Raw genomic sequence first — 27,572 nt, 5'->3', positions numbered from 1 at the left:
CCAGTAGTTGCAGATGGACACCCCACCCCAAACACCCCCATATCCCCCCTAAACCCCCCCATATCCCCCCTAAAGCCCCCAATATCCCCCCCAAACCCCCCCATATCCCCCCTAAACCCCCCCATATCCCCCCCAAACCCCATAATATCCCCCCCAAACCCCATAATATCCCCCCCCAAAGCCCCCCCCCCCCAATTTCCGCACCGTTCCAGTAGTTGCAGATGGACACCCCACCCCAAACCCCCCCATATCCCCCCCAAACCCCATGATATCCCCCCCAAACCCCATAATATCGCCCCTAAACCCCCCCATATCCCCCCCAAACCCCATAATTTCCCCCCCCCGGACCCCCTCCCCACCGTTCCAGTAGTTGCAGATGGACACCCCACCCCAAACCCCCCCATATCCCCCCTAAACCCCCCCATATCCCCCCCAAACCCCCCAATATCCCCCCCAAACTCCATAATATCCCCCCCAAACCCCATAATATCCCCCCCCCCGGACCCCCCCCCATTTTCCCCACCGTTCCAGTAGTTACAGATGGACACCCCACCCCAAACCCCCCCATATCCCCCCTAAACCCCCCCATATTCCCCCCAAAGCCCCCAATATCGCCCCTAAACCCCCCCAATATCCCCCCCAAACCCCATAATATCCCCCCCAAACCCCATAATTTCCCCCCCCCGGACCCCCTCCCCACCATTCCAGTAGTTGCAGATGGACACCCCCTGGCCCAGGGCGGTGTAACACAGTCGGTACAGGTTGGATTTCATGTGACGGGGGAACAACCAGCGCAGGTACTGCGTGTCTGCGGGGCGCCCGGCTCAGCATCCCCCAAAAAAACCCCAAAAAAAACCCCAAAAAAACCCCAAAAAACAACACGACGGACCCAATGCAGGCAGGCGGATGCCCACAGACCCTAAAAAACCACAAATGCACACCAGTATCCACGCAGGGACCCCACAAACCCCCCAAAAACCCCAATACCCAAACAGGGACCCTACAGACCCCAAATACACCCCAATACCCAAACAGGGACCCCACAGACCCCAAATGCACCCCAATACCCAAACAGGGATCCCACAGACCCCAAAAAACCCAAATGCACCCCAATACCCACACAGGGACCCCCAGAGACCCCAAACACATCAGAAACCCCAAATACATCCCAATACACAAACAGGGACCCCACAGACCCCAAATGCACCCCAATACCCAAACAGGGACCCCAGAGACCCCCAAAAAACCCAAATGCACCCCAATACCCACACAGGGACCCCAGAGACCCCAAATGCACCCCAATACCCAAACAGGGACCCCACAAACCCCAAAAAAACCCCAAAAAAACAACACGACGGACCCAATGCAGGCAGACGGATGCCCACAGACCCTAAAGAACCCCAAATGCACACCAGTATCCACACAGGGACCCCACAAACCCCCCAAAAACCCCAATACCCAAACAGGGACCCCACAGACCCCAAATGCACCCCAATACCCAAACAGGGACCCCACAGACCCCAAATAACCCCAAATACTCCCCAGTACCCACACAGGGACCCTACAGACCCCAAATGCACCCCAGTATCCACACAGGGACCCCACAGACCCCCAAAAAACCCCAATACCCAAACAGGGACCCCACAGACCCCAAATGCACCCCAATACCAAAACAGGGACCTCACAGACCCCACAAACCCCCAAAAAACCCCAATACCCAAACAGAGACCCCACAGACCCCAAATGCACCCCAATACCCAAACAGGGACCCCACAGACCCCAAAAAACCCCAAATGCACCGCAATACCCAAACAAAAACCCCCAGAAACCCCAAACACATCAGAAACCCCAAATACATCCCAATACACAAACAGGGACCCCACAGACCCAAATGCACCCCAATACCCAAACAGGGACCCCACAGACCCCCAAAACCCCAAATGCACCCCAACACCCACACAGGGACCCCACAAACCCCAAATGCACCCCAATACCCAAACAGGGACCCCAGAGACCCCCAAAAAACCCAAATGCACCCCAATACCCACACAGGGACCCCAGAGACCCCAAATGCACCCCAATACCCAAACAGGGACCCCACAGACCCCAAATGCACCCCAATACCCACACAGGGACCCTACAGACCCCAAATACACCCCAATACCCACACAGGGACCCCACAGACCCTAAAAACCCCAAATGCACCCCAACATGCAAACAGGGACCCCACAGACCCTAAATACACCCCAATAGCCAAACAGGGAACCCATAGACCCTCAAAAACCCCAAATGCACCCCAATACCAAAACAGGGACCCCACAGACCCTAAAAAACCCCAAATGCACCCCAATACCCAAACAGAACCCCACAAACCCCAAATACACCCCAATACCCAAACAGGGACCCCACAAACCCCAAAAAACCCCAAATACACCCCAATACCCACACAGGGACCCCACAGACCCCAAAAAACCACCAAATGCACCCCAATACCCAAACAGGGACCCCACAGACCCCAAATGCACCCCAATACCCAAACAGGGACACCACAGACCCTAAAAAAACCCAATACACACACAGGGAACCCACAGACCCTAAAAAAACCCAAATGCACCCCAATACCCAAACAGGGACCCCACAGACCCCAAAAAACCCCAAATGCACCCCAATACCCACACAGGGACCCCACACACCCCCCAAAACCCCAAATACCCTCAAACTCCCCCCATATTCCACCCCAAAGCCCCCCCATGTCCCCCCATATCCCCCCCTGGACCCCCCAAAACCCCCCCCAATCCCCCCCAAAGCCCCCCCTGGACCCTCAAAAACCCCAAACCCCCCCATATCCCCCCCTGGAGCCCCCCAAAACCCCCCCATTGCCCCCCCAAAGCCCCCCCTGGACCCCCAAAAACCCCAAATCCCCCCATATCCCCCCTGGAACCCCCATGTCCCCCCCCATATCCCCCCCTCAAAGCCCCCCCTGGACCCTCAAAAACCCCAAATCCCCCCCATATCCCCACCCCATAACCCCACAATCCCCACCTGGACCCCCAAAGCCCCCCCCAAATCCCCCCCATGTCCCCCCAAATTCCCCCATATTCCCCCCCAAAGCCCCCAATGGACCCCCCAAACCCCCCCAAAACCCCCCCATGTCCCCCCAAATTCCCCCCCCATATCCCCCCCAAAGCCCCCCAAAAACCCCAAATCCCCCCATATCCACCCTGGAGCCCCCCATGTCCCTCCCCCAAAGCCCCCCCATATCCCCCCATATTCCCCCCCAAAGCCCCCCCTGGACCCCCCCAATCCCCCCCATATCCCCCAAAGCCCCCCCTGGACCCCCAAAAACCCCAAATCCTACTCCAACCCCCCCCCCCTGCACACCCAAATCCCCCCCATGTCCCCCCAAATTCCCCCATATTCCCCCCCCAAAGCCCCCCCTGGACCCCCCCAATCCACCCCATATTCCTCAAAGCCCTCCATGTCCCCCCATATCCCCCTATGGACCCCCCAAAACCCCCCCATATCCCCCCCAAAGCCCCCCCTGTACCCCCAAAAACTCCAAATCCCCCCCATAACCCCACAATCCCCACGTGGACCCCCAAAGCCCCCCATGTCCCCCCAAATCCCCCCATATGCCCCCCAAAGCCCCCCCTGGACCCCCCCAATCCACCCCATATCCCCCAAAGCCCCCCATGTCCCCCCATATCCCCCTATGGACCCCCCAAAACCCCCCCATCCCCCCCCCAAAGCCCCCCCTGGACCCTCAAAAACCCCAAATTCCCCCCATATCCCCCCCCCATAACCCCACAATCCCCATCTGCACCCCCAAAGCCCCCCACAAACTCCCCCCATATCCCCACAAAAACCACCCCAAATCCCCCCATATTCCCCCCATATCCCCCAAAGCCCCCCCTGGACCCCACAAATCCCCCCATATCCCCCCCTGGACCCCCCAAATCCCCCCATATTCCCCCCTGGACCCCCCAATGCCCCCATATCCCCCCCCCAAAGCCCCCCCCGGACCCTCAAAAACCCCAAATCCCCCCATATTCCTCCTGGAGCCCCCCATGTCCCCCCCCCAAAGCCCCCCCTGGACCCCCAAAAACCCCAAATCCCCCCAAATCCTACTCCACCCCCCCCCCCCCCCGCACACCCAAATCCCACCCAACCCCCCCCCCCCCATATCCCCCAAACCCCCCCAAATCCCCCCCCATGTCCCCCCAAATTCCCCCATATTCCCCCCCAAAGCCCCCCCTGGACCCCCCAAACCCCCCCCAACCCCCCACAAAGCCCCCCCTGGACCCCCAAAAACCCCAAATCCCCCCATATCCCCCCCCAAAGCCCCTCCTGGACCCCCCAATCCCCCCCATATCCGCCCCCAAAGCCCCTCAATCCCCTCCTGGACCCCCAAAGCCCCCCCCAAACTCCCCCCATATGCCCCCAAAAACCACCCCAAATCCCCCCATATTCCCTCCATATCCCCCAAAGCCCCCCCTGGACCCCCCAAATCCCCCATATCCCCCCCTGGACCCCCCAAAACCCCCCCATCCCCCCCAAAGCCCCCCCTGGACCCCCAAAAACCCCAAATCCCCCCCATATCCCCCCCCCATAACCCCACAATCCCCACCTGGACCCCCAAAGCCCCCCCCAAATCCCCCCCATGTCCCCCCAAATTCCCCCATATTCCCCCCCAAAGCCCCCAATGGACCCCCCAAACCCCCCCCAATCCCCCCCATATCCCCCAAACCCCCCCAAAACCCCCCCATGTCCCCCCAAATCCCCCCATATCCCCCCCTGGACCCCCCAAAACCCCCCAAAAACCCCAAATCCCCCCATATCCACTCTGGAGCCCCCCATGTCCCTCCCCCAAAGCCCCCCCATATCCCCACAAATTCCCCCATATTCCCCCCCAAATCCCCCCCTGGACCCCCCCAATCCCCCCCATATCCCCAAAAGCCCCCCCTGGACCCCCCAAATCCCCCCATATCCCCCCCTGGACCCCCCCAAACCCCCCCATATCCCCCACAAAACCCCCCAATGCCCCCCATATCCGCCCCAAAGCCCCTCGTGGACCCCCCAATCCCCCCCATATTCCCCCCTAAAAGCCCCCCCTGGACCCCCAACCCCTCCCTGCCCCCCCATATCCCCCCAAAGCCCCCCCTGGACCCCCAAACCCCCCCATATCCCCCCACAAATCCCTTCTGGACCCCCAACCCCCCCCCCAAATCCCACTCTCAAGCCCCCCATATCCCCCCATATCCCCCCCAAAGCCCCTCCTGGACCCCCCAATCCCCCCCATATCCCCCCCTAAAAGCCCCCCCCCAGGTCCCCCAACCTCCCCCTGCCCCCCCTGGACCCCCCCCCCCTCCCCAAAGCCCCCCCATATCCCACCAAAGCCCCCCCTGGACCCCCCAATCCCCCATTACCCCCCCAAATCCCTTCTTAGACCCCCCAATCCCCCCCATATCCCCCCCTAAAAGCCCCCCCCGGTCCCCCAACCTCCCCCTGCCCCCCCCTGGACCCCCCCCCCCTCCCCAAATCCCCCCCCCTTGGCCCCCCCCCCACCTCCATACTGCCCCATTTGTGGGGCCGCCAAGGAGATGAAGCTGTGCACGTTGTGCTGCTCCATGGTGCACAGCAGAGCCCGGCAGATCAGACCCCCTAAAATGGGGAGGGGGGAGGGGGGGCAGGGGGGGGGGGTCAGCACCCAGATTTGCATAACCAAAACAAGACCCCCCCCCCAAAAAAAAAAAAGGCCTCCAAACCCCCCCCCAACTCATCCAAGAAGCTCCAACCTCCCCCCCCCCCCCTCCCCCATCCACCCCAAATCAACCAAGGATCCCCCAAACTCCCCCCCCCCCAACAAACCCCCCCAGGACCCCCATATCCCCCCCTCCCCAAAAGACCCCCATAACCCCCCCCCCATCCTCCCCCACAAACCCCCCCAGGACCCCCAGACACCCCAAAATCCCCCCCCCAAGACCCCCAAAACCCCCCCCCCATCCTCCCCCACAAACCCAAGACCCCCAGACACCCCCATATCCCCCCCTCCCCCACCCAAGACACCCCAGGACCCCCAGAGACCCCCAAATCCCCCCCCCCCCCCCCAAAAAAGGCCTCCAAACCCCCCCCAACTCATCCAAAAACCTCCAACCTCCCCCCCCCTCCCCCATCCACCCCAAATCACCCAAGGATCCCCCAACCCCCCCACCCATATCCCCCCCCCAACAAACCCCCCCAGGACCCCCATATCCCCCCCTCCCCAAAAGACCCCCATAACCCCCCCCCCCCATCCTACCCCACAACCCCCCCCAGGACCCCCAGACACCCCAAAATCCCCCCCCCTTCCAATCCACCCCCAAACAACCCCATATCCCCCCTATATCTCCCCCCCCCAAAAGACCCCCATAAACGCCCCCCCATCCTCCCCCACAAACCCCCCCAGGACTCCCAGACACCCCAAAATCCCCCCCCCCTCCCCAATCCACCCCCATATCCCCCCCTCCCCACCCAAGACCCCCATAAACCCCCCCCCATCCTCCCCCATAAACCCAAGACCCCCAGACACCCCCATATCCCCCCCCCCCCTTCCAATCCACCCCCAGATCCCCCCCTCCCCCCCAAGACCCCCACAACCCCCCCCCATCCCTCCCCACAAACCCCCCAGGACCCCCAGACACCCCAAAATCCCCCCCCCTCCCCAATCCACCCCCAGATCCCCCCCTCCCCCCCAAAAGACCCCATAACCCCCCCCCATCCTCCCCCACAAACCCCCCCAAGACCCCCAGACACCCCAAAATTCCCCCCCCAATCCACCCCCACATACCCCCCTCCCCCCAAAACCCCCATAACCCCCCCCATAAACCCAAGACCCCCAGACAACCCCATATCCCCCCCTCCCCCCCAAAAGACCCCATGACCCCCCCCATCCTCCCCCACAACCCCCCCCCAGGACCCCCAGACACCCCAAAATCCCCCCCCCCAAGACCCCCATAACCCCCCCCCCCATCCTCCCCCACAAACCCAAGACCCCCAGACACCCCCATATCCCCCCCTCCCCCACCCAAGACCCCCCAGGACCCCCAGAGACCCCCAAATCCCCCCCCCCCCAAAAAAGGCCTCCAAACCCCCCCCAACTCATCCAAAAACCTCCAACCTCCCCCCCCCTCCCCCATCCACCCCAAATCACCCAAGGATCCCCCAACCCCCCCACCCATATCCCCCCCCCAACAAACCCCCCCAGGACCCCCATATCCCCCCCTCCCCAAAAGACCCCCATAAACCCCCCCCATCCTACCCCACAAACCCCCCCAGGACCCCCAGACACCCCAAAATCCCCCCCCCTTCCAATCCACCCCCAAACAACCCCATATCCCCCCATATCTCCTCCCCCCAAAAGACCCCCATAAACCCCCCCCCCCATCCCTCCCCACAAACCCCCCCAGGACCCCCAGACACCCCAAAATCCCCCCCCCAAGACCCCCATAACCCCCCCACCCATCCTACCCCACAAACCCAAGACCCCCAGACACCCCAAAATCCCCCCCCCCTTCCAATCCACCCCCAGATCCCCCCCTCCGCAACCCAAGAACCCCATAAACACCCCCATCCTCCCCCACAAACCCCCCCAGGACCCCCAGATACCCCCATATCCCCCCCTCCCCAAAAGACCCCCATAACCCCCCCCAATCCACCCCAGGACCCCCAACATACCCCCCCAACCCCCTCCAGGACCCTTATATCCCCCTCATATCCCCTCCAATCCACCCCAGGACCCCCAACCCCCCCTCATACCCCCCCATATCCCCCCCAATCCCCCCCAAGACTCCCATACCACCCCCATACCCCCTCCAGGACCCCCACCCCCCCCATATCCACCCCCCAATCCACCCCAGGCCCCCCAACCCCCCCTCATACCCCCCACAACCCCCCCCATATCCCACCCAATCCACCCCAGGACCCCCATAACCCCCCCATACCCCCTCCCAGGACCCCCATATCCCCCTCAATCCCCCCGAAGACCCCCAACCCCCCCTCATACCCCCCCATATCCCCCCCAATCCACCCCAGGACCCCCAACCCCCCCTCATACCCCCCCATACCCCCTCCAGGACCCCCAACCCACCTCATACCCCCCATACCACCCCCATACCCCCTCCAGGACCCCCAAACCCCCCCATATCCCCCCCATACCCCCTCCAGGACCCCCAACCCACCTCATACCCCCCCATATTCCCCCCAATCCCCCCCAAGACCCCCAACCCCCCCCCATATCCCCCCCAATCCACCCCAGGACCCCCCAAGACCCCCAACCCCCCCTCATATACCCCCATATCCCCCCCAATCCCCCCCAAGACCCCCAACCCCCCCTCATACCCCCCATAATCCCCCCCAATCCATCCCAGGACCCCCAACCCCCCCTCATACCCCCCCATACCCCCTCCAGGACCCCCAAACCCCCCCATATCCCCCCCATACCCCCTCCAGGACCCCCAACCCACCTCATACCCCCCCATATTCCCCCCAATCCCCCCCAAGACCCCCAACCCCCCCCCATATCCCCCCCAATCCACCCCAGGACCCCCCAAGACCCCCAACCCCCCCTCATATACCCCCATATCCCCCCCAATCCCCCCCAAGACCCCCAACCCCCCCTCATACCCCCCATAATCCCCCCCAATCCATCCCAGGACCCCCAACCCCCCCTCATACCCCCCCATACCCCCTCCAGGACCCCCAAACCCCCCCATATCCCCCCCATACCCCCTCCAGGACCCCCAACCCCCCCTCATACCCCCCCATATCCCCCCCAATCCCCCCCAAGACTCCCATAACACCCCCATACCCCCTCCAGGACCCCCACCCCCCCCATATCCACCCCCCAATCCACCCCAGGACCCCCAACCCCCCCTCATACCCCCCACAACCCCCCCCATATCCCACCCAATCCACCCCAGGACCCCCATAACCCCCCCATACCCCCTCCCAGGACCCCCATATCCCCCTCAATCCCCCCGAAGACCCCCAACCCCCCCTCATACCCCCCCATATCCCCCCCAATCCACCCCAGGACCCCCAACCCCCCCTCATACCCCCCCATATCCCCCCCAATCCACCCCAGGACCCCCAACCCCCCCCTCATACCCCCCCATATTCCCCTCCAATCCACCCCAGGACCCCCAACCCCTCCCATACCCCCTCCAGAACCCCCATATCCCCCCCATGTCCCCCCCAATCCACCCCAGGACCCCCAACCCTCCCCCATACCCCCTCCAGGTCCCCCAAACCCCCCCCATATTCCCCCCATACCCCCTGCAGGACCCCCAACCCACCTCATACCCCCCCATATCCCCCCCAATCCACCCCAGGACCCCCAAACCCCCCCATATCCCCTCCCAATCCACCCCAGGATCCCCACCCCCCCCTCATACCCCCCAAACTCCCCCCCATATCCCCCCCCAATCCACCCCAAGACCCCCAACCCCCCCTCATATCCCCCCATATCCCCCCCAATCCATCCCAGGACCCCCATACCACCCCCATACCCCCTCCAGGTCCCCCAACCCCCCCCTATATCCCCCCCAATCCACCCCAGGACCCCCAACCCCCCACCCCCATAGCCCCCATAACCCCCCCCATACCCCCTCCAGGACCCCCATATCCCCCCCATATCCCCCCCATAATCCCCCCCAATCCACCCCAGGACCCCCAACCCCCCTCTAACCCTCATAACCCCCCCCATTTCCCCCCTAATCCACCCCAGGACCCCCAACCCTCCCCCCATACCCCCTCCAGGTCCCCCAAACCCCCCCCATATCCGCCCCAATCCCCCCCAAGACCCCCAACCCCCCTCATATCCCCTCCAATCCACCCCAGGACCCCCATATCCCCCCCCCAATCCACCCCAGGACCCCCCCCCAAGTACCCCCCCCCAAAAAGACAGACCCTGGCTGTAGCAGATGAGATGCACCCCCCCGGCGGCGTTGGCCATAATGGGGGCGACGGCGCGGCGAAACCCCTCCACCTGAACCCACAGCGGCCGCAGCGACTGCCCCCGGTCAAACAGGTCCAGCACCGTCACGTTGGTGCCCGGGTGGCTCTGGGATCAACGGGTGGCCCCATAAGTGTCCCCGACGGCCCCATAGACACCCCACAGCGACCCCAGAGCGACCGCGTCCCACATAGTGCCCCCATCCCCTATAGCGTCCGCATAGCGCCCCCATACACCCACAGTGACCCCATAAGGTCCCCATAGGACCACCATCTCCTATAGCGACCCCATAGCGCCCCCATACACCCAGAGTGACCCCATAAGACCCCTATAGGGCCACCATCCCCTACAGTGTCCCCACAATACCCCCATACCCCCATATTGATCCCATAGGGCCCCCATAGTCCCCCCATGCCCCTACAGTGACCCCATAGGGCCACCGTCTCCTATAGCGACCCCATACTGCCCCCATATCCCCAGAGTGACCCCATAAGACCCCTATAGGGCCACCACCCCCTACAGTGGCCCCATAGTGCCCCCATACCCCCATTGTGACCCCATAGTGCCCCAATACCCCCACAGTGACCCCATAGGGCCACCATCTCCTATAGCGACCCCATAGTGCCCCCATACCCCCAGAGTGACCCCATAAGACCCCTATAGGGCCACCATCCCCTACAGCGTCCCCACAGTGCCCCCATACCCGCATAGTGATCCCATAGGGCCCCCATCCCCTAAAACGACCCCATAGCGCCCCCATAACCCCACGTTGGTGCCAGGGTGGCTCTGGGATCAACGGGTGGCCCCATAACTGTCCCCGACGGCCCCATAGACACCCCACAGCGACCCCAGAGCGACCGCGTCCCCCATAGGGCGACCATAGGGCCACCATAGGGCCACCATCCCCTATAACGTCCCCATACTGCCCCCATAGTGACCCCATAGCATCCCCATACACCCACAGTGACCCCATAGTGCCCTCATACCCCCATAGTGACCCCATAGGGCCCCTATAGAGCCACCATCCCCTACAGCGTCCCCACAGTGCCCCCATACCCCCATATTGATCCCATAGGGCCCCCATAGTCCCCCCATGCCCCCACAGTGACCCCATAGGGTCACCATCCCCTATAACATCCCCATAGCACCCCCATACACCCACAGTGACCCCATAGCGTCCCCATACCCCCAGAGTGACCCCATAAGACCCCTATAGGGCCACCATCCCCTACAGCGTCCCCATAGTGCCCCCATAGTGCCCCCATACCCCCAGAGTGACCCCATAGGGCCCCCCACCCCTATAACATCCCCATAGCACCCCCATACCCCCATAGTGACCCCATAGCGCCCCCATACCCCCAGAGTGACCCCATAAGACCCCTATAGGGCCACCATCCCCTACAGCGTCCCCATAGTGCCCCCATAGTGCCCCCATACCCCCAGAGTGACCCCATAGGGCCCCCCACCCCTATAACATCCCCATAGCACCCCCATACACCCACAGTGACCCCATAGCGCCCCCACACACCCAGAGTGACCCCATAAGACCCCTATAGGGCCACCATCCCCTACAGTGTCCCCACAATACCCCCATACCCCCATATTGATCCCATAGGGCCCCCATAGTCCCCCCATGCCCCTACAGTGACCCCATAGGGCCACCGTCTCCTATAGCGACCCCATACTGCCCCCATATCCCCAGAATGACCCCATAAGACCCCTATAGGGCCACCATCCCCTACAGCGTCCCCACAGTGCCCCCATACCCCCAGAGTGACCCCATAAGGCCCCAATACCCCCACAGTGACCCCATAGGGCCACCGTCTCCTATAGCGACCCCATAGTGCCCCCATACCCCCAGAGTGACCCCATAAAACCCCTATAGGGCCACCATCCCCTACAGCGTCTCCACAGTGCCCCCATACCCCCATATTGATCCCATAGGGCCCCCATAGTCCCCCCATGCCCCCACAGGGACCCCATAGGGCCACCATCTCCTATAGCGTCCCCATAGCGCCCCCATACCCCCAGAGTGACCCCATAAGACCCCTATAGGGCCACCATCCCCTACAGCGTCCTCATAGTGCACCCATACCCCCATAGCTCCATGTATGGCCCCCCCATGCCCCATAACCCCACACAGGTGCCCCCCCCGTGCCCCATAGCCCCATATAAGAGCACCCCCGTGCCCCATAACCCCACACAGGGGCCCCCTCAACCCCATAGTAGAGCCCCCCCCCCAATCCCCCATAACCCCACATAGGTGCCCCCCCCGTGCCCCATAGCCCCATATACGGCCCCCCCCGTGCCCCATAGCCCCGTATAAGAAGCCCCCCATGCCCCATAACCCCATGTACGGCCCCCCCCGTGCCCCATAACCCCACACAGCTGCCCCCCCCCACCCGTGCGCCATAACCCCATATAAGAGCCCCCCCCATGCCCCATAGCCCCATGTATGCCCCCCCCCGTGCCCCACATCCCCATATAAGAAGCCCCCCGTGCCCCATAGCCTCATATAAGAACCCCCCTGTGCCCCACAACCCCACACAGCTGCCCCCCCCTACCCCATAGCCCCATATAAGAAACCCCCCGTGCCCCATAACCCCACACAGCTGCCCCCCCTGTGCCCCATAACCCCACATAAGAGCCCCCCCGTGCCCCATATAAGAAGCCCCCATGCCCCATAGCCCCACGTATGGCCCCCCCGTGCCCCATAGCCCCACACAGCTGTCCCCCCCGTGCCCCACATCCCCATATAAGAAGCGCCCCATGCCCCATAGCCCCACGTACGGCCCCCCCCGTGCCCCATAGCCCCACATAGCTGCCCCCCCCCGTGCCCCACATCCCCATATAAGAAGCCCCCATGCCCCATAGCCCCACGTATGGCCCCCCCGTGCCCCATAGCCCCACACAGCTGTCCCCCCCATGCCCCACATCCCCATATAAGAAACCCCCCGTGCCCCATAGCCCCATATAAGAAACCCCCCGTGCCCCATAACCCCACATAGCTGCCCCCCCCCGTGCCCCATATCCCCCTACGGTCCCCCCCACCCCCACCCCACCGCTCCCCCCCACATCCCCCCCCCCCAAGGCCTGAGGTCTCCCCCTATTCCCTCTCCTCCCCCCCGCCCCCACCTCGGCGATGAACTCCTGCAGCCGCCCGAAATCCCGCGCGCTGTCCAGCAACCCGTGCACCACGATGACGGGCCGGGGGGGGGTGGGGGGAGGGCAGCGGACCCCCCCCAAAAAACCCCATAGCAGCGCCCACAGCGTCCAGAGAGCCTCCATAGCTCCCAGCGCCGGAAGTGACGCCAACGGCGCGACGCGACGCTTCCGGCAGCCACTTCCGCCAAGAGTCTGAAGCGAGGCGGAGGGAGCGGAAGTGACGTCAAAGCTCCGCGCCGCTCCGCCGATAAGCCGGAAGTGAGGCCGTCAATCTGCGCCTCTCTCCCCGCCGCGCGGCCAGAAAGTGACGTCATCACACTGCGCCCTCCAACAGCGCTGCCGGAAGCGGAGCTCATCGCTCTTCGCCTCCCTCTGCCGCGGAGCCGGAAGTGAGGTCATCACGCTGCGCCCGCTCTGCCGCGCAGGCGGAAGTGGGGTTGTCACCCCGCGTGGGTCTTCACAGCGCAGCCGGAAGTGACCTCATCACCCTCCGCCACTCTCCTCCGCGCTGCCGGAAGTGAAGTCATCATCCTGCGCCCGCCCTGCCGCGCAGCCGGAAGTGTGGTGATCACCCTTCGCCCTCCTCTGCCGCGCAGCCGGAAGTGAGCTCATCACCCTCCGCCTCTCTCCGCCGCGCAGCCGGAAGTGAGGTCATCACACCGCGCCCCCTCCGCCGCGGAGCCGGAAGTGAGCTCATCACCCTTCGCCCCCTGTGCTGCGAAACCGGAAGTGACCTCACCACGCCTCGGCCGTTCCGCCGCGCAGCCGGAAGTGACCTCAACCCGCCGCGCCCGCTCCGCCGCGCAGCCGGAAGTGAGGTCATCACCCTGCGCCCCCCCTCTGCCGCGCAGCCGGAAGTGCGGTGATCCGGAGCGATGCGTCGCGGAAGGCGGCGGGCGCCCGGCGGGGTCCCAGCGGAGCCCCCCCCGCGTTGGCCGAGCCTGGGGGCGACCCTCGGGCGGTACCTCGGGGCTCTGCGGGCGTTGCTCGGGCCGAGGCAGTGGGCGAGGAGCCGGAGGGTCGTCAGGGCCTTCGGGGCGCCGGGGGGAATCGGACCCCGGTTGCAGGAGAGGCTGAGGGGGGGGGCGGCGCCTGCGGGGGTGAGTCGGGGGGGGGGGAGGGGCGGAAGGGGGTGAAGGTGGTGGCCGGGGGGGGCAGAGGGGAGGATGGGGGGGGGAGGGGGGGAGAGGAGGGGAAGGGTGGTGGGGGAGGGAGGAGATGGGGGAGGGGGGGACTGGGGGACGTGGGGGGGGCGGAGCGGAGAATGGGGGGCGGAGGAGGGGGAGGGTGGTGGAGGGAGGGGGTGGAGGGGGTCGGGGGGGGGTAGAGGGTGGTGGAGGGGGGGGCGGAGGAGGGGGGGGGAAAGTGGTGGACGGGGGGAGCCGGGGGGGGGGAGGGGGAGGAGGGCAGATGGGGGTAGAGGGTGGTGGAGGGAGGGGGCAGTTGGGGGGGGTAGAGGGGGGGGAGGGGGGCGGAATGGGAGGTAGAGGGGGGAAGGGTGGTGGGCAGGGGGGCGGGGGGGGACAGGGGGCAGAGGAGGGGGGGAGGGTGGTGGACGGGGGCGGAGAGGGGGGAGGGGAGGGGGGGGCAGAGGGGGGGGAGGGTGGTGGACAGGGGGGGGCAGAGGGGGGGAGGGGGAGCAGAGGGGGGGAGGGGGAGGGGAAGGGAGGGTGGGGGGGTAGAGGGGGGGAAGGGTGGTGGAGGGGAGGGGGGGAAGGAGGGGGCAGAGGGGGGGGGAGGGGGGCGGAATGGGGGGGTAGAGGGGGCGAAGGGTGGTGGGCGGGGGGGTGGGGGGGGGACAGGGGGCAGAGGAGGTGGGGAGGGTGGTGGACAGGGGGGGGGAGGGGAGGGGGCTGGGAGTCGAGGGGGGGGTAGGGTGGGGAGGGGGGGCAGAGGGGGGGGAGGGTGGTGGACGGGGGGGCAGAGGGGGGGGAGGGGGAGCAGAGGGGGAGGGTGGGGTGGGGCCGGGTGTTGAGGGGGAGGGGAAGGGAGGGTGGGGGGGGGTAGTGGAGGGGGGGGGGAGGGAGGGAGAACGGAGGAGTAGGGAGGTGGGGGGGGGTCGAGGAGGAGGGGGAGGGAGGGTGGGTGGGGGCAGAGAGTGGTGAGGGGGGGGAAGGGTAGTGGGGGGGAGGGGGGAGGGAGGGAGAACGGAGGGGTAGGGAGGTGGGGGGGGGGCAAAGAGGGGGGTAGAGGAGGGGGAGGGTGGTGGGGGGGGCAGAGGTGAGGGGGAACGGGGGGGGGTAGGGAGTGGGGGGGGTCGAGAGGGAGGGGGAGGTAAAAGAGGGGGAAAGGGGGGGGAGGAGGGGGGTGGAAGGGGGGGAGGGGGGATGAGGGGGGGAGGGAGGTGGAGGGGGGGCAATTGGGAGAGTGGAGGAGGTCATGGGGGGGGGGAAGAGGGGGGGTGTGAGGGGGTAATTAATTGGGGGGCTGATGTGGGGCAGCTGGTGGGGGTGTGGGGGGATTTGGGGTGTAGTTGGGGGGCAGATGGGGGTGAGAAAGGGGGGCGTTGAAGGGGGGCGGTTGTGGGGGGGGGGTGGGAGGGCAGCTATGGGGGGTTGAGGGGGGGGGAGGTGGGTTTTGGGGGATGCCAGCAGGGGGGGGGGTTTATTTAGGGGAGATATTTGGGGTCGTGGGGGGGGGGGGGCAGCTATGGGGGATGTGGAGGAGGGGCACTTGGGGGGGGGGGGGAGCATTTCTGGGGGGCAGAGGTATTAAGGGAGCTGTATATTATGGGATGGACACAGCGGGGGGGTTGCGTGGCCCTTTCCCACAAGTGTTGCCCCCCTTTTCTACCCCCCCCCCCCCCCCCCACCCAGGCATGGCCTCGGGCCCCCGGGGGGCGGCTGCCCCTCCCGGTCCATGGGAGCGCTGGGCTCGTCCTGCCCACCCAGAAATGGGAGGGGACGGGGGGGCAGCTGCAGTGAGTACTGGGGGGGGGACTGGGAGGGGACTGGGGGGCACTGGGAGGGATTGGGAGGGACTGGGGGGCAGTGGAAGGGGACTGGGGGGCAGTGGGAGGGATTGGGAGGGACTGGAGGGCAGTGGGAGGGAACTGGGAGGGGATTGGGGGGCACTGGGAGGGACTGAGAGGCAGTGGAAGGGAACTGGGAGGGACTGGGGGGCACTGGGAGGGATTGGGAGGGGACTGGTGGGCACTGGGAGAGGACTGGGGGGCACTGGGAGGGATTGGGGGGCAGTGGGAGGGAACTGGGAGGGAACTGGGGGCACTGGGAGGGATTGGGGGGCAGTGGAAGGGAACTGGGAGGGGACTGGGGGCACTGGGAGGGAACTGAGGGGACTGGGAGGGAACTGGGGGCACTGGGAGGGGACTGGGGAGTACTGGGAGGGATTGAGAGGGACTGGGGGGCAGTGGGAGGGAACTGGGAGGAAGCTGGGAGCACTGGGAGGGGACTGGGGGGCACTGGGATGGAACTGGGGACACTGGGAGGGACTGGGGGGCACTGGGAGGGAACTGGGAGAGGACTGGGGGGCAGTGGAAGGGGACTGGGGGGCACTGGGAGGGATTGGGTGGGACTGGGGGGCAGTGGGAGGGAACTGGGAGGGAACTGGGGACACTGGGAGGGACTGGGGGGCACTGGGAGGGATTGGGAGGGACTGGGGGGCAGTGGGAGGGAACTAGGAGGGGACTGGGGGCACTGGGAGGGACTGGGGGGCAGTGGGAGGGAACTGGGAGGGACTGGGGGGCAGTGGGAGGGAAACGGGGGGGTGACTGGGGGGCAGTGGAAGGGAACTGGGAGGGAACTGGGAGGGATTAGGAGGGACTGGGGGGCAGTAGGAGGGAACTGGGAGGGAGCTCGGAGCACTGGGAGGGGACTGGGTGGCACTGGGAGGGGACTGGGGGGCAGTGGGAGGGACTGGGGGGCAGTGGAAGGGGACTGGGGGGCACTGGGGGCAGTGGGAGGGACTGGGGGGCAGTGGAAGGGAACTGGGAGGGGACTGGTGGGCACTGGGAGAGACTGGGGGGCAGTGGAAGGGAACTGGGAGGGGACTGGGGGCACTGGGAGGGGACTGGGGAGTATTGGGAGGGATTGAGAGGGACTGGGGGGCAGTGGGAGGGAACTGGGAGGGAGCTGCGAGCACTGGGAGGGGACTGGGGGGCACTGGGAGGGGACTGCGGACACTGGGAGGGGACTGGGGGCACTGGGAGGGACTGAGAGGCAGTGGAAGGGAACTGGGAGGGGACTGGGGGGCACTGGGAGGGATTGGGAGGGACTGGGGGGCAGTGGAAGGGAACTGGGAGGGAACTGGGGGCACTGGGAGGGACTGGGGGGCAGTGGGAGGGAACTGGGAGGGGACTGGGGGGCAGTGGAAGGGAACTGGGAGGGACTGGGGGGCAGTGGGAGGGAACTGGGAGGGGACTGGGGGGCAGTGGAAGGGAACTGGGAGGGGACTGGGAGGGATTAGGAGGGACTGGGGGGCACTGGGAGGGATTAGGAGGGACTGGGAGGGACTGGGGGGCAGTGGGAGGGAACTGGGAGGGACTGGGGGCACTGGGAGGGAACTGGGAGGGGACTGGGGGGCAGTGGGAGGGAACTGGGGGGCACTGGGAGGGATTGGGAGGGACTGGGGGGCAGTGGAAGGGAACTGGGAGGGAACTGGGGGCAGTGGGAGAGATTGGGAGGGACTGGGGGGCAGTGGGAGGGAACTGGGAAGGAACTGGGAGGCGACTGGGAGGGAGCTGGGGGCACTAGGAGGAGGGGAGTTGGAGGGAGTGGGGGGGTACTGGGATGGACTGGGGGCACTGGGAGGGAACTGGGAAGGAACTGGGAGGACATGGGGGAATTGAGGGGGGGGTCTGGGAGGAACTGGGGGAGGAGTGGTGGGCACTGGGGGGGGCACTGGGAGGGAACTGGGAAGCACTGGGGGGGGGAGTTGGAGGGAGTGGGGGGGTACTGGGGGATACTGGGATGGACTGGGGGGACTGGGAGGGGGCTCGGAGGCACTGGGAGGGGGGGAGTTGGAGGGTGTGAGGGGGTACTGGGATGGACTGGGGGGAACTGGGAGGCACTGGAGGGGGGGGCGGGAGTTGGAAGAAGTGGGGGGGTACTGGGATGGACTGGGGGGCGCTGGGAGAGAACTGGAAGGCACTGGGGGGGGAGTTGGAGGGAGTGGGGGGGTACTGGGGGATACTGGGGGGGAGGGGGGGTACTGGGAGGGGATTGGGAAAACATGGGGGAATTGAGGGGGGGTTCTGGGAGGAACTGGGGGAGGACTGGTGGGCACTGGGGGGGGACTGGGAGGGAACTGGGAAGCACTGGGGGGGGGAGTTGGAAGAAGTGGGGGGGTACTGGGAGATACTGGGGGGGGGCACTGGGAGGGGACTGGGAAGCACTGGGGGGGGAGTTGGAGGAAGTGGGGGGGTACTGGGGGATACTGGGGGGGGGAGGAGGGGCACTGGGAGGGAACTGGGAAGCACTGTGGGGGGGGGCGGGAGTTGGAAGAAGTGGGGGGGGTACTGGGATGGATTGGAGGGCACTGGGGGGGAACTGGGGGCACTGGGAGGGGGAGAGTTGGAGGGAGTGGGGGGGTACTGGGGGATACTGGGGGGGGGGCACTGGGAGGGGACTGGGAGGGAACTGGAAGGCACTGGGGGGGGGAGTTGGAGGGAGTGGGGGGGTACTGGGATGGACTGGGGGGAGGCACTGGGAGGGGACTGGGAAGGAACTGGGAGGACATGGGGGAATTGGGGGGGGGCAGTGGGAGGGAAACGGGGGGGTGACTGGGGGGCAGTGGAAGGGAACTGGGAGGGAACTGGGAGGGATTGGGAGGGACTGGGGGGCAGTGGAAGGGGACTGGGGGGCAGTGGGAGGGATTGGGAGGGACTGGGGGGCAGTGGGAGGGAACTGGGAGGGGATTGGGGGGCACTGGGAGGGACTGAGAGGCAGTGGAAGGGAACTGGGAGGGACTGGGGGGCACTGGGAGGGATTGGGAGGGGACTGGTGGGCACTGGGAGAGGACTGGGGGGCACTGGGAGGGATTGGGGGGCAGTGGGAGGGAACTGGGAGGGAACTGGGGGCACTGGGAGGGATTGGGGGGCAGTGGAAGGGAACTGGGAGGGGACTGGGGGCACTGGGAGGGAACTGAGGGGACTGGGAGGGAACTGGGGGCACTGGGAGGGGACTGGGGAGTACTGGGAGGGATTGAGAGGGACTGGGGGGCAGTGGGAGGGAACTGGGAGGAAGCTGGGAGCACTGGGAGGGGACTGGGAGGGATTGGGTGGGACTGGGGGGCAGTGGGAGGGAACTGGGAGGGAACTGGGGGCACTGGGAGGGAACTGAGGGGACTGGGAGGGAACTGGGGGCACTGGGAGGGGACTGGGGAGTACTGGGAGGGATTGAGAGGGACTGGGGGGCAGTGGGAGGGAACTGGGAGGAAGCTGGGAGCACTGGGAGGGGACTGGGGGGCACTGGGATGGAACTGGGGACACTGGGAGGGACTGGGGGGCACTGGGAGGGAACTGGGAGAGGACTGGGGGGCAGTGGAAGGGGACTGGGGGGCACTGGGAGGGATTGGGTGGGACTGGGGGGCAGTGGGAGGGAACTGGGAGGGAACTGGGGACACTGGGAGGGACTGGGGGGCACTGGGAGGGATTGGGAGGGACTGGGGGGCAGTGGGAGGGAACTAGGAGGGGACTGGGGGCACTGGGAGGGACTGGGGGGCAGTGGGAGGGAACTGGGAGGGACTGGGGGGCAGTGGGAGGGAAACGGGGGGGTGACTGGGGGGCAGTGGAAGGGAACTGGGAGGGAACTGGGAGGGATTAGGAGGGACTGGGGGGCAGTAGGAGGGAACTGGGAGGGAGCTCGGAGCACTGGGAGGGGACTGGGTGGCACTGGGAGGGGACTGGGGGGCAGTGGGAGGGACTGGGGGGCAGTGGAAGGGGACTGGGGGGCACTGGGGGCAGTGGGAGGGACTGGGGGGCAGTGGAAGGGAACTGGGAGGGGACTGGTGGGCACTGGGAGAGACTGGGGGGCAGTGGAAGGGAACTGGGAGGGGACTGGGGGCACTGGGAGGGGACTGGGGAGTACTGGGAGGGATTGAGAGGGACTGGGGGGCAGTGGGAGGGAACTGGGAGGGAGCTGCGAGCACTGGGAGGGGACTGGGGGGCACTGGGAGGGGACTGCGGACACTGGGAGGGGACTGGGGGCACTGGGAGGGACTGAGAGGCAGTGGAAGGGAACTGGGAGGGGACTGGGGGGCACTGGGAGGGATTGGGAGGGACTGGGGGGCAGTGGAAGGGAACTGGGAGGGAACTGGGGGCACTGGGAGGGACTGGGGGGCAGTGGGAGGGAACTGGGAGGGGACTGGGGGGCAGTGGAAGGGAACTGGGAGGGACTGGGGGGCAGTGGGAGGGAACTGGGAGGGGACTGGGGGGCAGTGGAAGGGAACTGGGAGGGGACTGGGAGGGATTAGGAGGGACTGGGGGGCACTGGGAGGGATTAGGAGGGACTGGGAGGGACTGGGGGGCAGTGGGAGGGAACTGGGAGGGACTGGGGGGCAGTGGGAGGGAACTGGGAGGGGACTGGGGGCACTGGGAGGGAACTGGGGGGCACTGGGAGGGATTGGGAGGGACTGGGGGGCAGTGGAAGGGAACTGGGAGGGAACTGGGGGCAGTGGGAGAGATTGGGAGGGACTGGGGGGCAGTGGGAGGGAACTGGGAAGGAACTGGGAGGCGACTGGGAGGGAGCTGGGGGCACTAGGAGGAGGGGAGTTGGAGGGAGTGGGGGGGTACTGGGATGGACTGGGGGCACTGGGAGGGAACTGGGAAGGAACTGGGAGGACATGGGGGAATTGAGGGGGGGGTCTGGGAGGAACTGGGGGAGGAGTGGTGGGCACTGGGGGGGGCACTGGGAGGGAACTGGGAAGCACTGGGGGGGGGAGTTGGAGGGAGTGGGGGGGTACTGGGGGATACTGGGATGGACTGGGGGGACTGGGAGGGGGCTCGGAGGCACTGGGAGGGGGGGAGTTGGAGGGTGTGAGGGGGTACTGGGATGGACTGGGGGGAACTGGGAGGCACTGGAGGGGGGGGCGGGAGTTGGAAGAAGTGGGGGGGTACTGGGATGGACCGGGGGGCGCTGGGAGAGAACTGGAAGGCACTGGGGGGGGAGTTGGAGGGAGTGGGGGGGTACTGGGGGATACTGGGGGGGAGGGGGGGTACTGGGAGGGGATTGGGAAAACATGGGGGAATTGAGGGGGGGTTCTGGGAGGAACTGGGGGAGGACTGGTGGGCACTGGGGGGGGACTGGGAGGGAACTGGGAAGCACTGGGGGGGGGAGTTGGAAGAAGTGGGGGGGTACTGGGGGATACTGGGGGGGGGAGGAGGGGCACTGGGAGGGAACTGGGAAGCACTGTGGGGGGGGGCGGGAGTTGGAAGAAGTGGGGGGGGTACTGGGATGGATTGGAGGGCACTGGGGGGGAACTGGGGGCATTGGGAGGGGGAGAGTTGGAGGGAGTGGGGGGGTACTGGGGGATACTGGGGGGGGGGCACTGGGAGGGGACTGGGAGGGAACTGGAAGGCACTGGGGGGGGGAGTTGGAGGGAGTGGGGGGGTACTGGGATGGACTGGGGGGAGGCACTGGGAGGGGACTGGGAAGGAACTGGGAGGACATGGGGGAATTGGGGGGGGGCAGTGGGAGGGAAACGGGGGGGTGACTGGGGGGCAGTGGAAGGGAACTGGGAGGGAACTGGGAGGGATTGGGAGGGACTGGGGGGCAGTGGAAGGGGACTGGGGGGCAGTGGGAGGGATTGGGAGGGACTGGGGGGCAGTGGGAGGGAACTGGGAGGGGATTGGGGGGCACTGGGAGGGACTGAGAGGCAGTGGAAGGGAACTGGGAGGGACTGGGGGGCACTGGGAGGGATTGGGAGGGGACTGGTGGGCACTGGGAGAGGACTGGGGGGCACTGGGAGGGATTGGGGGGCAGTGGGAGGGAACTGGGAGGGAACTGGGGGCACTGGGAGGGATTGGGGGGCAGTGGAAGGGAACTGGGAGGGGACTGGGGGCACTGGGAGGGAACTGAGGGGACTGGGAGGGAACTGGGGGCACTGGGAGGGGACTGGGGAGTACTGGGAGGGATTGAGAGGGACTGGGGGGCAGTGGGAGGGAACTGGGAGGAAGCTGGGAGCACTGGGAGGGGACTGGGAGGGATTGGGTGGGACTGGGGGGCAGTGGGAGGGAACTGGGAGGGAACTGGGGGCACTGGGAGGGAACTGAGGGGACTGGGAGGGAACTGGGGGCACTGGGAGGGGACTGGGGAGTACTGGGAGGGATTGAGAGGGACTGGGGGGCAGTGGGAGGGAACTGGGAGGAAGCTGGGAGCACTGGGAGGGGACTGGGGGGCACTGGGATGGAACTGGGGACACTGGGAGGGACTGGGGGGCACTGGGAGGGAACTGGGAGAGGACTTGGGGGCAGTGGAAGGGGACTGGGGGGCACTGGGAGGGATTGGGTGGGACTGGGGGGCAGTGGGAGGGAACTGGGAGGGAACTGGGGACACTGGGAGGGACTGGGGGGCACTGGGAGGGATTGGGAGGGACTGGGGGGCAGTGGGAGGGAACTAGGAGGGGACTGGGGGCACTGGGAGGGACTGGGGGGCAGTGGGAGGGAACTGGGAGGGACTGGGGGGCAGTGGGAGGGAAACGGGGGGGTGACTGGGGGGCAGTGGAAGGGAACTGGGAGGGAACTGGGAGGGATTAGGAGGGACTGGGGGGCAGTAGGAGGGAACTGGGAGGGAGCTGGGAGCACTGGGAGGGGACTGGGGGGCACTGGGAGGGGACTGGGGGGCAGTGGGAGGGACTGGGGGGCAGTGGAAGGGGACTGGGGGGCACTGGGGGCAGTGGGAGGGACTGGGGGGCAGTGGAAGGGAACTGGGAGGGGACTGGTGGGCACTGGGAGAGACTGGGGGGCAGTGGAAGGGAACTGGGAGGGGACTGGGGGCACTGGGAGGGGACTGGGGAGTACTGGGAGGGATTGAGAGGGACTGGGGGGCAGTGGGAGGGAACTGGGAGGGAGCTGCGAGCACTGGGAGGGGACTGGGGGGCACTGGGAGGGGACTGCGGACACTGGGAGGGGACTGGGGGCACTGGGAGGGACTGAGAGGCAGTGGAAGGGAACTGGGAGGGGACTGGGGGGCACTGGGAGGGATTGGGAGGGATTGGGAGGGACTGGGGGGCAGTGGAAGGGAACTGGGAGGGAACTGGGGGCACTGGGAGGGACTGGGGGGCAGTGGGAGGGAACTGGGAGGGGACTGGGGGGCAGTGGAAGGGAACTGGGAGGGACTGGGGGGCAGTGGGAGGGAACTGGGAGGGGACTGGGAGGGATTAGGAGGGACTGGAAGGGACTGGGGGGCAGTGGGAGGGAACTGGGAGGGACTGGGGGGCAGTGGGAGGGAACTGGGAGGGGACTGGGGGGCAGTGGAAGGGAACTGGGAGGGGACTGGGAGGGATTAGGAGGGACTGGGGGGCACTGGGAGGGATTAGGAGGGACTGGGAGGGACTGGGGGGCAGTGGGAGGGAACTGGGAGGGACTGGGGGGCAGTGGGAGGGAACTGGGAGGGGACTGGGGGCACTGGGAGGGAACTGGGGGGCACTGGGAGGGATTGGGAGGGACTGGGGGGCAGTGGAAGGGAACTGGGAGGGAACTGGGGGCAGTGGGAGAGATTGGGAGGGACTGGGGGGCAGTGGGAGGGAACTGGGAAGGAACTGGGAGGCGACTGGGAGGGAGCTGGGGGCACTAGGAGGAGGGGAGTTGGAGGGAGTGGGGGGGTACTGGGATGGACTGGGGGCACTGGGAGGGAACTGGGAAGGAACTGGGAGGACATGGGGGAATTGAGGGGGGGGTCTGGGAGGAACTGGGGGAGGAGTGGTGGGCACTGGGGGGGGCACTGGGAGGGAACTGGGAAGCACTGGGGGGGGGAGTTGGAGGGAGTGGGGGGGTACTGGGGGATACTGGGATGGACTGGGGGGACTGGGAGGGGGCTCGGAGGCACTGGGAGGGGGGGAGTTGGAGGGTGTGAGGGGGTACTGGGATGGACTGGGGGGAACTGGGAGGCACTGGAGGGGGGGGCGGGAGTTGGAAGAAGTGGGGGGGTACTGGGATGGACCGGGGGGCGCTGGGAGAGAACTGGAAGGCACTGGGGGGGGAGTTGGAGGGAGTGGGGGGGTACTGGGGGATACTGGGGGGGAGGGGGGGTACTGGGAGGGGATTGGGAAAACATGGGGGAATTGAGGGGGGGTTCTGGGAGGAACTGGGGGAGGACTGGTGGGCACTGGGGGGGGACTGGGAGGGAACTGGGAAGCACTGGGGGGGGGAGTTGGAAGAAGTGGGGGGGTACTGGGAGATACTGGGGGGGGGGCACTGGGAGGGGACTGGGAAGCACTGGGGGGGGAGTTGGAGGAAGTGGGGGGGTACTGGGGGATACTGGGGGGGGGAGGAGGGGCACTGGGAGGGAACTGGGAAGCACTGTGGGGGGGGGCGGGAGTTGGAAGAAGTGGGGGGGGTACTGGGATGGATTGGAGGGCACTGGGGGGGAACTGGGGGCACTGGGAGGGGGAGAGTTGGAGGGAGTGGGGGGGTACTGGGGGATACTGGGGGGGGGGCACTGGGAGGGGACTGGGAGGGAACTGGAAGGCACTGGGGGGGGGAGTTGGAGGGAGTGGGGGGGTACTGGGATGGACTGGGGGGAGGCACTGGGAGGGGACTGGGAAGGAACTGGGAGGACATGGGGGAATTGGGGGGGGGGCTGGGAGGGACTGGGGGGCACTGGGGGGCACTGGGAGGGAACTGGGGGCACTGGGGGGGTGGAGTTGGAAGAAGTGGGGGGGTACTGGGGGATACTGGGGGGGGGGGCAGTGAGAGGGGACTGGGAGGGAACTGGGAAGCACTGGGGGGGGACGGGGGGGGTACTGGGAGGGGACTGGGGCGCTGGAGTGGAGTTGGGGGGCAGCAGGTGGGGGTTGGGTGTACTGGGAGTAACTGGGGGGGCACTGGGCGTACTGGGAGCGCTGTGCTGTGGGTCAGTGCCCCCCCCATGTGCCCCCCCCATGTGCCCCCCCAGGTTTGCAGCTCAGCTCGTCGCTGGGATTCTCCATTACCGAGCTGAGGCTGAGCAGTGAGTGGGGGGCTGGGGGGGGGGGGGTCTCTGTGGGGTCGCTGTGGGGCAGTATGGGGTCCCTATGGGGCCGTATGGGGTTCCTATGGGGTAATTTGGGGCAGTATGGGGTCCCTGTGGGGCAGTATGGGGTCCCTGTGGGGCAGTGTGGGGTCCCTATGGGGCAGTATGGGGCCTCTATGGGGCAGTATGGGGTTCCTGTGGGGCTGTATGGGGTCTCTATGGAGTAATGTGGGGCAGTGGGGTTCCTATGGGGCAGTATGGGGTTCTTATGGGGCAGTATGGGGTCTCTATGGGGTAATTTGGGGCAGTATGGGGTCTCAATGGGGCAGTATGGGATTCTTGTGGGGCAGTATGGGGTCCCTATGGGGAAATTTGGGGCAGTATGGGGTCCCTATGGGGCAATGTGGGGCAGTATGGGGTCCCTATGGGGCATTATGGGATTCTTATGGGGCAGTATGAGGTCTCTATGGGGTAATGTGGGGCAGTATGGGGTCCCTATGGGGCAGTATGGGGTCTCTATGGGGTAACGTGAGGCAGTATGGGGTTCCTATGGGGTAGTATGGGGTCCGTATGGGGCAGTATGGAGACTCTATGGGGTAATTTGGGGCAGTATGGGGTTCCTTATGGGGCAGTATGGGGTTCCTATGGGGTAATGTGGGGCTGTGTGAGGTCCCTATGGGGCAGTATGGGATTCTTATGGGGCAGTATGGGGTCTCTATGGGGTCTCTATGGGGCAGTGTGGGGTCCCTATGGGGCAATGTGGGGTCGCTGTGGGGCAGTATGGGATCTTTGTGAGACAGTATGGGGTCCTTATGGGGCAGCGTGGGGCAGTGTGGGGTTCCTATGGGGCAGTATGGGGTCTCTATGGGGCAATGTGGGCCAGCTGATGTCTGTGGGATTTCTATGGGTTCAAATGGGTTCTTATGGGGTGCTGTGGGTTTTTGTGGGTCCCATTGGGGTCTTTATGGGTCACTATGGGGTTTGATGTCTTTTTATGGGGTTTCTGTGGGTCCCAATGGAGTCTCTATGGGTCGCTGTGGGTCCTGATGTCTCTCTATGGGGTTTTAGTGGGTCCCAATGGGGTCGCTGTGGGTCCTGATGTCTATGGGGTTTCTGTGGGTCCCAATGGGGTCTCTATGGGTTTCTATGGGTCTCTATGCATCCTGATGTCCTCTATGGGGTTTCTGTGGGTCCCAATGGGGTCTCTGTGGGTCCCTGTGGGTCCCTGTGGGTCTCGATGTCCCTCTATGGGGTTTCAGTGGGTCCCAATGGGGTCTCTATGGGTTTCTATGGGTCTCTATGCATCTTGATGTCCTCTATGGGGTTTCAGTGGGTCCCAATGGGGTCTCTATGGGTCTCTATGGGTCTCTATGGGTCCCTGTGGGTCTCGATGTCCCTTTATGGGGTTTCAGTGGGTCCCAATGGGGTCTCTATGGGTCTCTATGGGTCGCTGTGGGTCCTGATGTCTATGGGGTTTCAGTGGGTCCCAATGGGGTCTCTATGGGTCTCTATGGGTCGCTGTGGGTCCTGATGTCCCTCTATGGGGTTTCAGTGGGTGCCATTGGGGTCTCTATGGGTCCCTATGGGTTGCTGTGGGTCCTGATGTCCTCTATGGGGTTTCAGTGGGTGCCATTGGGGTCCCTAAGGGTCTTTATGGGTCGCTGTGGGTCCTGATATTTATCTATGGGGTTTTTGTGGGTCCTAATGGGGTCTTCATGGGTCTCTATGGGTCGCTGTGGGTCCTGATGTCCCTCTGTGGGGTCTCAGTGGGTCCCAATGGGGTCCCTGTGGGTCTCGATGTCCCTCTATGGGGTTTCAGTGGGTGCCATTGGGGTTCCTATGGGTCTCTATGGGTCGCTGTGGGTCCTGATGTCCCTCTATGGGGTTTCAGTGGGTCTCAATGGGATCTCAATGGGTCTCTATGGGTCTCTATGGGTCTCTATGGGTCCTGCTGTCCTTCTATGGGGTTTCAGTGGGTCCCAATGGGGTCTCTATGGGTCTCTATGTGTCTTTATGGGTCCCTGTGGGTCTCGATGTTCCTCTATGGGGTTTCAGTGGGTTCCAATGGGGTCTCTATGGGTCGCTGTGGGTCCTGATGTTCCTCTATGGGGTCTCTTTGGGTCCCAATGGGGTCCCTGTGGGCCTCGATATCCCTCTATGGGGTTTCAGTGGGTCTCAATGGGGTCTTCTCTGGGTTTCTATGGGTCACTGTGGGTCCTGATGTCTCTCTGTGGGGTCTCTATGGGTCCCAATGGGGTCCCTGTGGGTCCCTGTGGGCCTCGATGTCC

The 27,572-nt window shown here is 65.6% G+C and overlaps 2 protein-coding genes across 5 annotated transcripts in view; one reads left to right on the top strand and one right to left on the bottom strand.

Annotated features, from left to right (window-relative positions):
* Positions 1–13,552, bottom strand: part of PPT2 (palmitoyl-protein thioesterase 2) — a 32,361-nt gene extending 18,809 nt beyond the window's left edge. For 2 of the 3 annotated variants that reach the window (XM_090129254.1, XM_090129256.1), the window contains exons 1-4: positions 13,127–13,552; positions 9,946–10,099; positions 5,566–5,661; positions 701–808 (exon numbers count right to left, since the gene is read on the bottom strand). In XM_090129254.1, coding sequence (XP_089985380.1) covers positions 701–808; positions 5,566–5,661; positions 9,946–10,099; positions 13,127–13,279 — 511 coding nt within the window. In that variant the 5' untranslated portion in view covers positions 13,280–13,552. The remainder of the gene's footprint in view (positions 1–700; positions 809–5,565; positions 5,662–9,945; positions 10,100–13,126) is intronic. The other variant, XM_090129255.1, reaches the window with a different exon arrangement.
* A 354-nt stretch (positions 13,553–13,906) lies between these two features.
* The window catches only part of LOC116241187 (carnitine O-acetyltransferase-like), a 30,871-nt gene continuing 17,205 nt past the window's right edge, over positions 13,907–27,572 (top strand). The window contains exons 1-3 of one of the 2 annotated variants that reach the window (XM_090129251.1): positions 13,907–14,256; positions 15,973–16,076; positions 25,228–25,281. In XM_090129251.1, the coding sequence (XP_089985377.1) occupies positions 14,032–14,256; positions 15,973–16,076; positions 25,228–25,281 (383 nt within the window). In that variant the 5' untranslated portion in view covers positions 13,907–14,031. The remainder of the gene's footprint in view (positions 14,257–15,972; positions 16,077–25,227; positions 25,282–27,572) is intronic. The other variant, XM_090129252.1, reaches the window with a different exon arrangement.

Source organism: Phasianus colchicus, chromosome 35, assembly GCF_987193195.1.
Source record: "Phasianus colchicus chromosome 35, bPhaCol1.hap1.1, whole genome shotgun sequence".
NCBI classification, from domain to species: Eukaryota; Metazoa; Chordata; class Aves; order Galliformes; family Phasianidae; genus Phasianus; species Phasianus colchicus.
Note: the sequence above shows the minus strand (reverse complement) of the source record. Positions and strands in the feature narration are given on the sequence as shown.